Source organism: Staurois parvus, unplaced genomic scaffold, assembly GCF_062004578.1.
Source record: "Staurois parvus isolate SC_StPar_1 unplaced genomic scaffold, SC_StPar_1.0 ptg001284l, whole genome shotgun sequence".
In the NCBI taxonomy this organism is placed as follows: Eukaryota; Metazoa; Chordata; class Amphibia; order Anura; family Ranidae; genus Staurois; species Staurois parvus.
The window spans coordinates 1,793,077-1,805,595 of NW_028319080.1; the positions used below are offsets into that span (position 1 = coordinate 1,793,077).

General features: G+C 44.6%; 1 protein-coding gene across 2 annotated transcripts in view; it reads right to left on the reverse strand.

Annotated features, from left to right (window-relative positions):
* LOC149437615 (class I histocompatibility antigen, F10 alpha chain-like) overlaps nt 1-12,519 on the reverse strand; it is a 45,641-nt gene that overhangs the window by 16,570 nt on the left and 16,552 nt on the right. Inside the window, exons 3-4 of one of the 2 annotated variants that reach the window (XM_089660865.1) lie at nt 10,054-10,332; nt 4,331-4,606 (exon numbers count right to left, since the gene is read on the reverse strand). In XM_089660865.1, the coding sequence (XP_089516991.1) occupies nt 4,331-4,606; nt 10,054-10,332 (555 nt within the window). Of the gene's footprint in view, nt 1-4,322; nt 4,607-10,053; nt 10,333-12,519 lie in introns of those variants that run through there. The other variant, XM_089660867.1, reaches the window with a different exon arrangement.

A 12,519-nucleotide genomic window follows, 5' to 3' on the forward strand; every position in this document is an offset into this window, starting at 1 on the left:
CCATGCACACATAGACTGTAATCAACGTTTTTTGGCAGGGGTGTTTTTTGGCTGGAAAAAAACCCCAGAACTAGTGGGTTTCTAGAGTTTTTAGCTGTAAAAACGCTCTAACGCTGAAAAACGTGGCAAAACATGGTAAAATGCGTTAGAACGCCACAAACCGGCGTTTTTGGACTTTTTTGACCCAAAAAACGGAAAAACGCAGCTAAACACGGCAAAACATTGCTAAACGCTAATGCAAAAACGCTAAAAAACACTGAAAAACTCACGTTACCAGCGTTACTAAACCGCCCCATGTGCATGGAGCCTCACACAATGACATTTATTAAAGCTGAACTCTAGACAGATTTGAAAGACTCCCAACCTTATTGAGACCAGGTCCTAGTAAATTCTTTCAAAACCTTCCATGTTCCAACATTAACCCTAGGTTCACACTGGTATGGTGTGGGGAGGGACCCCATGCCATTAAAAAAAAAAATGGGTGTAGGGTTCCCCTTAAAATCCATACTAGACACGAAAGGCCTGGTATGGATTGGAAAGGGGGGGGGGGTGGGGGCAGCCCACTTTTTTTTGTTTTCCTGATTTCTTTATTTTTTTCATTGCCGGCAATAGGTTTGTTTATATACAGCTGTCAGCAGGGAACCCCGCTGACAGCTGAGGACTATTTGGGATGCGGTGGCCACCTGCTCTTTAACAACTATGTTGTTTACCACTTGCTAAGGATGCCAATGGCCTCCTGCTCCTTACAATCAGATAAATTCACACAAAGCACAAAACGCAAAATGCATTAAAAAAATGCAAAAAAAAGCATAAAAAAAGAGTGTGAAAAAAACGCATAAACGCACCCGGAAAATGCATCAAATGTAATCTGCATAGATGTGAACCTAGCTTTAAAAAAGGTTTATACTGTACTAGGACAATTAAACAACACTACGCATTGAAATGCGGAAACGTTGTGGATGGAGCTGGGAGTTACTGTGGAGAGATGAGGATTTGGGAAGGAGCTGGGTCAACTGTGGGGGATGCAGTCCCTATAGGGGGGTTATGGGTCTCTCCAGGTGGTTGGGATACTGTGGTAGACTAATGAGGGACTGGGGGCACTATGGGACACTGCTGGAGGTTGGGGGAACTCTGGTGAGCTGAAGGCTTTGCAGAAGGCTGGTGGGCACTCAGGGAGCTCATAGCTCTCAGGGGCAAAGGGGAATGTGGAGGGTTGAGGGGCATGGCGGACCACTATGGCAGGCTGGATGGCACTATGGAAGCTGGGAGGCATTGTGGGGGTCTAGAGGATCTGCAGCTGGCTGGTGGCCCAGGAGGAGGGAGGCTGTGAACTGTATTCAGCCACAGCCTGGTGGTTGAGAACCATATTGTAAAGCAACTTTTCCATTTCTTGCAGATATTGTAAATCTGAAATTTTGGCAATAAAATTACAGAAAACCCCCAGAATATTATATATTTTCTGAATCAGCACTGATCTAATTAAAGTGGTTGTAGGTTCATTATTTTGCATTCCAAGTTTGTGATGCTCCTGTAATTGTAATTAAACTCACCTGTATCACTTAAAAGGTGCTGACAATATAGAATTCACACTGGCAACCAGTTAAAATGGTGAAACATTGAGCCTGGGTTCACACTGATGTGGTGCGGAATTTGCAGCGTTTTCTGTGTGAATACCGCAACACAACTCCATTCATGCGAACCGATGCAGGTGTGCGTGTTAAGCTAACAACACCCCGAAATCGGTCCACAAAACGCGGTGCGATGTACAGAGTCGGATCGCATGGGTGTGAATACCCATGCGATCCAATTCTAGTGCAGAACAAAAAAAGGGTCCTGCACCTTTTTGGTGCAAATGCGGTGCGATTTGAGCCATACAAAATGCATGGCTCAAATCGCACCGCACAGAATTTGCATGTGATTTGCACAGGAATGCGGTGCGGTAGAGCACTGCACAAGTGTGAACCCAGGCTAACTCAGTCTTTCTGTTGTGTGTCTCTGTGTGCCACATGAGAATTGAGAGGATTAGTCCTCTGTTGCATCTGGTTGGAACATCTGAGTTGAAGGTATTGAAAAAATAGTGCCCCCCAAACATTAAGGCTTCATGCATACTGGCTTACAAAAAACGCCAGTGCTCCTGGCAGAAAGAAATGCTAATTTTACCTTTAGGAGCATGTAGTGTTTTTTTCTGCCAGAAAAACACTCTCGAAAATGCAAAACAGAAGGGGTTTTCTGCCTATTTAAAAAATGCCTCCAGACTGCCTAATGTGCACGGACACATAGGATTACATTAGTTGCTTCTACAGGCAAAACACTAAACTCCTCTAGGAGCAGAGTTTTTTTAAGTCCATGTGTATGGAACCTAAAAACCTCTTGCAGTTTGTACTATCAGATGATTGTGTTGAATAAAGAGCCATCTATTGGTTGTTCACTGCAATTGCACCCTTTTTTTTATTCCTTTCAAACAAGAACAGGAAGTGCCTCCCATTTGTTAATTAAGACTCCATGTACACTGCAGCTGCTAAACTGAGGTTCAGGAGCTGTTCAGCATTTTTTTCAGCAGCCCCTGAACTGTCCCTAATGTTTTCCTATGTGTCCATGTACACATAGTCGTTTACAGGCAGTTGAGTTTACAGTCGTTATTTTGAACGCACCAAACTTGCGTTCAGGAGTAGACTTTACCAGCGTTTCAAACTCAAACACTTGTAAACGTGGTTAACCGTCTTTATAAGCGTTTGTATATAAAGAGTTTTTTAACTGTTCCATGTCCAGATGCTATTCAGAGCCTTTTTTCATCATCAGAAATGCATGCAAACCTTTTTCCATGTATTCATATAGACCTAGCACACCAGTGCAGTCAGTTCCAGGTTTTGCTTGAAGGAAAAGATGGTAGAATGCGCTCATGATGGGATCCATAGTGAATACAACCAGAAAAGACAGGTCATCTCAACACATACTGCTCTCTCTGCTTCTGCTCTCTCTAATCCTCTCAAAATGTCTGAAATAGTAAATTGTTGGGCATTTGGGAAGTTCTCCTGAGGTTATCTTTTAAAAATGCTTCAAAATGAAAGGCACATAAACACGGTATGCAAACGCGGCTAAACTGATGTTTTTTAACCTACGTTTTCCAGCAGTCAGTTTCCATCATTCAGAAGAATTTTCCAAACGTCCCGTGTACATGAGCCCTTAACCCCTTCAAGCCGGCTTCACGCAAATGTGCGGCCTCCCGGCGTCTGGGCCTAGACGCCGAGCGGCCGCACATTTGCGTTCATGTAGCAAAAAACATATGTGCTGAGAGCGCGCGCCCTGCGTGCTCCCAGCACACAAGTGAGGTACTCACGGAAAGGTCCCGGTCCGCTCTTTCAATCGGGACCTTTCCTGATCATGTGACCGGCCGTGACGTCATGACGGCCACATGACACTAAGCCACACCCCATCCCGCCCACCTCCCGGCGCAGGAACGCCTCTTCACGCCGGGACGATCCTGCGTGAAGGTGTTAAGTTTACCCACAAATTACTTCTGTACCATTTCAGCTTCCAGAGGAACACACCAGTGAAGCTCACCTCCTTTTTCCCTTTAATGCACATATGCGTGCAAGTCTGTTAAATTTTTGTTTGTTAAAGTTATGATATATCTAGATTGCACTGTTTTCTATTCGATGTGAATTTGAAGGTGTGCGGTCTGCAAAGAAATGTGTTGTTTATGCATTTGTAAGAGACATGTTGGAACCTCAGTTTATGTGATTGTATTGCAGTTTTACAGAACTATTCACAATACAATAGTAAATTCAATATTTGAATGAAATACTGCTTCTGTCAGTTTAGTCGGCTAACTGGTAGTAGGACAGCATTCAGTTGTTGGAAGGAATTCATATTATTGTTATGAGGAATATGCTGCATATGTGTGGCTCCAAAAGCCTTTTTAATTTTCAAAAGTACCAAATTTACAAACTTTCAGGCAGGTTGAGGTTTCCCCATAAATGGGTGGGAATATTATAACCATTGTTACAATCTGTATGTTAATAGATACATTAATAAAAATCCTTATTAATCGAGAACTCAACAATCCGAGACATGTCGGTTTCTGAGGATTCTTCAGCCAGTGAATTTAAGTTCTTTGCAGTGACAATTTTGTTTTATATTTTAGAAAAAGAGTCACTTTAATGACAGGTGTAGATGGCCATTTATGAGAGCACATGGGCTCCGCTTACACTGAGATAAACTCAATTCAGTTTGTTGAACTCAATGAGCTATGGTCTTATTGGTAGGACAGAGTGTATGAAAACACTGTTGAAATAATTGTGGCTCTTTTAGTGTTCTCTGTTTCACTCACCCCATTTCACAATGAGAACATCCTCCAGGCTGCTGTGGTCCACATGACAGGAGTAAGTGTCTCCCTCCTTGGTTGGCACTTCCACACTGACTTTTATCTGATAGGTGCCATCAAGATGGGGGAGAATTGGAGTCATTTCATCTGAAGGAACATGGTCCTCCCCATTCCTCATCCACTTCACATCCACAGCTCGGGGGTGAAACCCGTACACCAGGCAGTATAGTCTTGTCAGCCCATCTGACTGAAGACGATCCCACACCTTCACCTCTGGACGCACTGTGGGTGATATATAAGCAAAAGAAATTAAATTGCTGGTGGAAATATCTATAAGAGGGACACATATGAGAAGCTTTTTAATTTGATCAAATTTGATAGTTGCTCCGTTGGATTAAATAATATTTTTCTCATACAATTATAGAGGTTTTTTTACCTTCTGATTAAAGGCCCATTTATTGTGATGTACTGTAGTGCATTGTGCTCCACTGTGTTGGGGTGCCAGTCACAATGAATGGTACCACACATGCAGCTCGTGTGATGCCATGAGTAACAGAAATGCATATTAACATGTTAGCATGTGTGTTTGTGTGCATTGCCTCAATGCACAATTATAAATGGGCCCCAACTGGTCACTTTAGAGACTTGACAGATCATTTCAGTTCCAAATCATGTAGTGTCAGTTTATAGAAATTGTACATCTTTCACATATATTGATCACCAGTCTTCTATTGTTTATATCTCATATAGCAGCTCATTGAATGTCCCATGGCCATCAATGCTCTGAGCTGTCTGTTGAGTGTTGATAATTAAATATAGCAAAATGTATAATATTCAGGGTCTTCAGAGAGGTGATACAATATAGTTGGATACATTTTGTTTTTAAATGATAACTGTTTCCCTTAGTCTTTTCAGGACATTGACATGCTTTACAAAATAAGTGAAGCCCTATTCATTAATAAAAAAAACAAAATATGTGGCAGGAGGATCAGTAGCTGGACACAAAGGGGAATTAATAAAATGTACCTGAGACAAGTTCTGCCTTAACTGGTGCAGTTGCTCATTGCATTGGATGCCTTAGGCAATTGCTCCAGTTGAGACAAAAGTAGCCTCCCTAGCGGTCTGATTATGCCAGTATTTCTGCGCTCAAAGCGGTACATTTTTTTGCATGGAAATATGTTGTTTTTTATTGTAGGCCTGTAATTCTTAGGAATGACTCACTGAAATCTGTCCGAACAAGAGTCTAGTAAACATCCCGGGTATGTTAAAATGTGAAACACGAAATCATAAATTATAATTTAATAAATAATCATAAAAAATAATAATATAATAATAATAAATTTAATTCAATAATATAATCAAACTAAAATCACTAAAATTTGAAATATAGCGCCAAGTTCGCACATCACTGAGCAAAGTCATAAACTCGTTTTCAGTGTCCGATGATGAATTTCCCCACAAATCATTATCACTCAATTCTGCAAGTGGTTCTGATTTACTATCGTTGTTCTCTAGCCGGTCTAAAACCCCTTTTACCTGAAGGGACGCTTTTTGGATGCCATGGACCAGGGGCGGACTGACCATTTGGAAACTCAGGCACTGCCCAAGGGCCCGGGGTCAGTAGGGGGCACCATGAGATGCCCCTGGTACCTTTTTCATAGGCTTTTTTGAGTTTGGGCAAGGACACAGGGGCCCCATGATCCCCTATTGCCCAGGGGCCCCATGAGTTGTTAGTCCGCCCCTGCCATGGACGTTTCTCAGTTTCCAGGCAAAAAGAACAGTAAAAATGCCGGCAGGGCACAGGAGAAAGCACTCGGGACAAAATGTATGTGAAATGGTTTGATACAGTAATGTTATACTATGTGATTTTAGTGTATTTAGTGAATGTCACTTTTTGACATTTTTAAATTTCCCGCCAGTTCCATCCCCCGTACGTCCCGACGTCGCAGGGAATGGAACCCGGAAGACGGATGCCGGCATCGGCCGGAGGAGATGGCAGGGGACGCTGCAGGAGGGACATCACGGGAGAGCAGGACAAGGTAAGTTCAGAAGGGATCTTGGAGCAACGTTGCAGGGTAAGCCCGAGTGTAGCTCAGGGTTACCGCTTGTGGTACTGAAACTTTACCCCGAGCTACACTCAGGAATACCACCAGGGAGGTTAAAGGAATTGCATTTTTAATGACAAACATGCTATACTTACCTGCTTTGTGCGATGGTTTTGCATAGAGCAGCCCTGGTTCTCCTCTTTTGGGGTCCCCCGGTGACACTCCTGGCTCCTCCTGCTGTTGACTAACCCCCCCCCCCCCAACAAGCTGCTTGCAAGGGGCTACTCGTGCAGGCTCAATCCCTAGCCACACTGCGAGCAATTATTGACACACACATTGAGTCTTGGCCCTGTCCTCAGCTGCTTTGTCACTGGATTTGATTGACAGCAATGGAGCCAATGGCTCCTGCTGCTCTCACTGAGTCCAGTGAGGAGGGAGAGAGAGAGCAGCACCATTGCTCTCGGGTTCATCGCTGAACCGAGATCGGATACAGGTAGGTATTTGGGGGAATAGGGGGAAGCTGCACCTAAAAGGTTTTTTAACCCTAATGCAGAGAATGCATTAAAAAAAGGAGTACACCCAAAGTTCTTTTGGCTGTACTTCTCCTGTGGATCACAGGAGTGCAGTTCGTTCTGTACTCTTGTGACCCATTTTCAACTGAAAGTAGACTGAAGTTTGCTGTTGGCTGACGTCACTCAGCAGGTCCAGACTGGGGAAAGATCCTGAGTTTAAAGTTGGTAGTCACCCCAGAGTCTGGAGCAGCACCTGGCTCAGCCTCTCAGCGAAGTGCTGAGATTCTGAGCTAGCCGCTCCCTCCCCCTCTACAGGCCAGTGCTCCAGTGAGCACTGGGGGGGGGGGGGGAGAGCAGAGAGCTGGTGACTGGCAGTCACCACGCTCTGCTCAGAGCGGCTGTGAGAACTCAGCAATCAGTGGTCATGTAATCGCTGAGTTCTCACACTTAGAGCAGGTGGGGGACAGATGCTGCATCCAACTAGGTTAGTATAAATGAGGAAAAAGCCCTACTTCTCTTTTAAGGTAAAAAATATTACGTTTTACAACTACTTTAAGCCAAAGTTTGTGTTAGACAATTTATATTATCCCCCCCAGAGTGTTCCCTGTAGTGCAGTCTTTTTTAAATCAGGGTTCCATGGAACCTCTGGGTTCCTCCAGAGTTTACCAGGGGATCCTTGAACAATAGGCAATGCCTGCCCTTTAGAAAAGTATCCACTGAGACCAACAATTTTTTTATCTATCTATGGGGGTATTACCAATGACCACAAATGTAAAAGATTATTCTTCCCTGTAGTCATCACTCTATCGTACTGTGAGTTGTGGATATAATAATAATTAGTAGGGGGTTCCTGAGCATTTCAAGGCATCCTCCATACTATAAGGGTTGAGGAAGGTAACAGTAGTGCCATGTGTCATACTGCTGACAGCATTCTATAAATCACTCCAAATATTTAAACACTTTTATACAAAGTGTGTGTAGCAGAGCGCCCCTTTACCTGCCTTGCCTAGCAATGGGGGCAGAGCCCTTTAACTCCAGTACCTTCAGTCCTGGAACTCCTACAATCCCCTTTGCTCTTATCATCCCCTGGACTTCTAGATGTGCCTAGGGGATATAAACTGCAGCTTTTCCCACCTTCTCCAGTCTTCCTGTGCTCAGTGGGATTATTCCTGATGGAGCAACTGTGACTGGGCAAACTAGCTATGACCAGGTACAGGCCTTCCTTTCTCAGAATCAGTGTGTGGGCCTCCAAAGAGCATAAGAGCATGCAGCACTCACCTAATCCCCAGTCACATTGGTGGACATTATCAGGACAGATTTATCAGTATAGCTATTCAAGTAAACTAGCATTGCTCACAGCCACCTGGACTACCAGAGAACTCTGGTACAGGGTCTGGTACAGGTTTCCAGTCCTCAAAGGGATGCTAATCTTTCTAAGCTCTGCATCTTGAACAGGAGAGCTGCTGCAGCTGCTGTGCCCGCCCTATCCCTCATCCTGCCCAATTACATAAGCCTTGGTGTTATGTGAACACATTCACAAAATACAAAGGCTTCTGTGAATGGGTAGCAGAGGGGAGGGGGGCATAACTGCTCTGTGTGTTTGTCTCCTCTCAAACCCCCAGAGTGTCTCTTGGCAGATCAATAAACCTGTTTAATGTACCGTATTTTCCGGCGTATAAGACGACTTTTTACCCCTTGAAAATCTTCTCAAAAGTTGGGGGTCGTCTTATACGCCGGTATACGGCATGCTGACACTTTTTAGGGGGCGGCGCGGTGCCGCCGCTGCCCCCCCCCCTTCCAACGGAAGGGACACTAAGTACAGGGGTGGGCAGGGGCTGTTTCTTACCTGGCTCCGGTCCCACGACGATCCGGTCCAGGAAGAGTGGCGGCTCCTTCAGTTCGGCCAATGGATGTTCGCGCGGCTGCTCGGCTCCGCCTCCTCACCGGTGATTGGCCGCCAGAACTGTAGCTCAGGAAAGGCACACAGGCGGCCAATCACTGGTGAGGGGGCGGAGCCGAGCGGCCCCACGAAAATCGAGTGCAGGAGCAGCAGGTAAGTGTTCAGTGTAGAGGTGCTGCTGCAACCACATATGCTGGCTGATGCAGCACCATACTAGAACAGGGTCAGCAAGTGTAATTGGTGTCAGTGGGAGGAATAGTGCCCCATCATTGGTGTCACTGATACCAATGATGGAGCACTATTCCTCCCACTGACACCAATGATGGGGCACTATTCCTCCCACTGATACCAATGATGGGGCACCTATTCCCCCCATTGATACTAATGATGGGGCACTATTCCTGCCACTGATACCAATGATGGGGCACCTATTCCCCCCACTGATACTAATGATGGGGCACTATTCCTGCCACTAACGCCAATGATGGGGCACTATTCCTCCCACTGACACCAATGATGGGGCACTATTCCTCCCACTGACACCAATGATGGGGCACTATTCCTCCCACTGACACCAATGATGGGGCACTATTCCTCCCACTGACACCAATGATGGGGCACTATTCCTCCCACTGACACCGATGATGGGGCACTATTCCTCCCACTGACACCGATGATGGGGCACTATTCCTCCCACTGGTTTGCATTGGAAGAGGGGTAGTCTTATACGGCGAGTATAGCCCAAACACTACATTTTAGCAGGAAAAGTAGGGGGTCGTCTTATACGCCCAGTCGTCTTATACGCTGGCAAATACGGTAAATAATAGAGATAAGCCCAGGAGGTGTCATGCAGCTGCTTGGACTTAACTCTTGGTGTGCCTTCACTTTTTACAAAGTGTCTTAATTCCTTGAATTCAGCTTTAATATTGGTTATATTTCTTTGTACTTTTCTGTCCTCCTTACAGTTGGTAAATCTCAACAAAGTAGAAGATATTTTATTTTTAGTGCAGAGGTTTGTACAAAACAGCAACAGTTTCAAGCTTCCCAACTCTTCATCAGGTGCAGTAGATGACGTGCTGGGAAACTTGCAACTGTTGTACAAACCTAGGCACTGAATATAGAATATCTTCTGCTTTGGGCGAGAAAAAAGAAGTGCAGTGATACGAATGGTTATTTGCATGCGACAGACTAGAGCCTGTTGGTCGTGCACAAGGACATGCACCTTTCCTTTTTTTGCAAATATATACAGTATACAATATATAGTGCAATTACCTCTTTTCTCCAGATCTTCTCTCCCACGCTCAAGGAACTCTTTCAACCAATATATACAGTCGTAGTCCAGATATCTGCTCTGTAAATGCCCCCATTTTTTCTTAGGACTGTTCCATTCCTTAGCGGTGAGCTCCGCCTCATGCATCGCGGCTACCCAGTTCTCCTTCTGTTTGTCCAGGTAGATGAATTCTCTCCCATCGTATCTAATATATGTAGTCCCTGAAGTGCTGTTATCATCTCTCAGCTCACATTTCGATATCCATTGGCCATAGTGGATCTCTGTACAATGAACAGGAAGATGCTCCATGAGAGCAACGCATGTCATGGGTGCATCACATTGAATATACTGTTAATGTATAGCATGACCAGACCAAGATCATGCTCAGCTCAACGTTTTCTCTCAAGGGTCCGCAATCAGCTTAGGCCCCTTTATATCTTGTCCTTTTAATACATGTATTTATATAGCACCAAAAATTTACTAAGCACTTTACATACAGTATCTCACAGAAGTGAGTCCACCCCTCACATTTCTGTAAATATTATATTCTATCTTTTCATGTGACAACACTGAAGAAATTACACTTTGCTACAATGTAAAGTAGTGAGTGTACAGCTTGTATAACATGTAAATTTACTGTCTCCTCAAAATAACTCAACACACAGCCATTAATGTCTAAACCGCTAGCAACAAAAATGAGTACACCCCTAAGTGAAAATGTCCAAAATTGGGCCCAAAGTGTCAATATTTTGTGTGGCCACCATTATTTTCCAGCACTGCCTTAACCCTCTTGGGCATGGAATTCACCAGAGCTTCACAGGTTGCCACTGGAGTCCTCTTCCACTCCTCCATGACGACATCACAGAGCTGGTGGATGTTAGAGACCTTGCGCTCCTCCACCTTCCATTTGAGGATGCCCCACAGATGCTCAATAAGGTTTAGGTCTGGAGACATGCTTGGCCAGTCCATCACCTTTACCCTCAGCTTCTTTAGCAAGACAGTGGTCCTCTTGGAGGTGTGTTTGGGGTCGTTATGTTGGAATACTGCCCTGCGGCCCAGTCTCTGAAGGGAGGGGATCATGCTCTGCTTCAGTATGTCACAGTACATGTTGGCATTCATGGTTCCCTCAATGAACTGTAGCTCCGCAGTGCTGGCAGCACTCATGCAGCCCCAGACCATGACACTGCCACCACCATGCTTGACTGTAGGCAAGACACACTTGTCTTTGTACTCCTCACCTCATTGCGCCACACATGCTTGACACCATCTGAACCAAATCAGTTGATCTTGGTGTCATCAGACTATAGGACATGGTTCCAGTAATCCATGTCCTTAGTCTGCTTGTCTTCAGCAAACTTTCTTGTGCATCATCTTTAGAAGAGGCTTCCTTCTGGGATGACAGCCATGCAGACCAATTTGATGCAGTGTGAGGCATATGGTCTGAGCACTGACAGGCTGACCCCCCCACCCCTTCAACCTCTGCAGCAATGCTGGCAGCACTCATACAGTTGTGTTCAAAATAATAGCAGTCAGACATCACTAACCGGGTCAATCACTGTTTTTGGTAGAAATGATATTTCTACATGGCAAATAATTTCCTAGCAGGTGTAGTAGAGTAATAGAAATCCAACAGACCCAACAGTCATGACATGCATGCTGCTGATTCTGTGACATTGAATCACTAATTGAAAGGGGCATGTTCAAAATAATAGCAGTGTAGAGTTCTATTAGTGAGGTCATTCATTCTTTGAAAAACAGGTGGCAATTATTGCCCTTATTTAAGGAAGGAAGGCAGCAAATGTTGTACATGCTGGTTACAGTGCATTTCTCTCTGAAATTCTGAGGAAAATAGGTCGTTCCAGACATTGTTCAGAAGAACAGCGTACCTTGATTAAAAAGTTGATTGGAGAGGGGAAAACATATAAAGAAGTGCAGAAAATGATAGGCTGCTCAGCTAAAATGATCGCAAATGCTTTAAAATGGCAACCAAAACCTGAAAGACGTGAAACAAAGTGAAAAACTACCATTCGAATGGATAGAAAAATAGCCAAAATGGCAAGGACTCAGCCAACAATCAGCTCCAGGAAGATGAAAGAAGGTGTAAAGTTACCTGTGAGTACTGTTACAATTAGAAGACACCTATGTGAAGCCAAGCTATCTGCAAGAGGCCCCCGCAAAGTACCACTGTTGGAAAAAAGACATGTGCTGAAGAGGTTACAATCTGCCAAAGAGCACAATGACTGGCCTAAAGAGAAATGGCGCAACATTTTGTGGACTGATGAAAGTAAGATTGTTCTTTTTGGGTCTAGTGGGCGGAGACAGTTTGTCAGACGACCCCCAAACACTGAATTCAAGCCACAGTACACTGTGAAGACAGAGAAGCATGGTGGTGCAAGCATCATGATATGGGGATGTTTCTCATACTACGGTGTTGGGCCTATTTATCGCATACCAGGGATCATGGATTA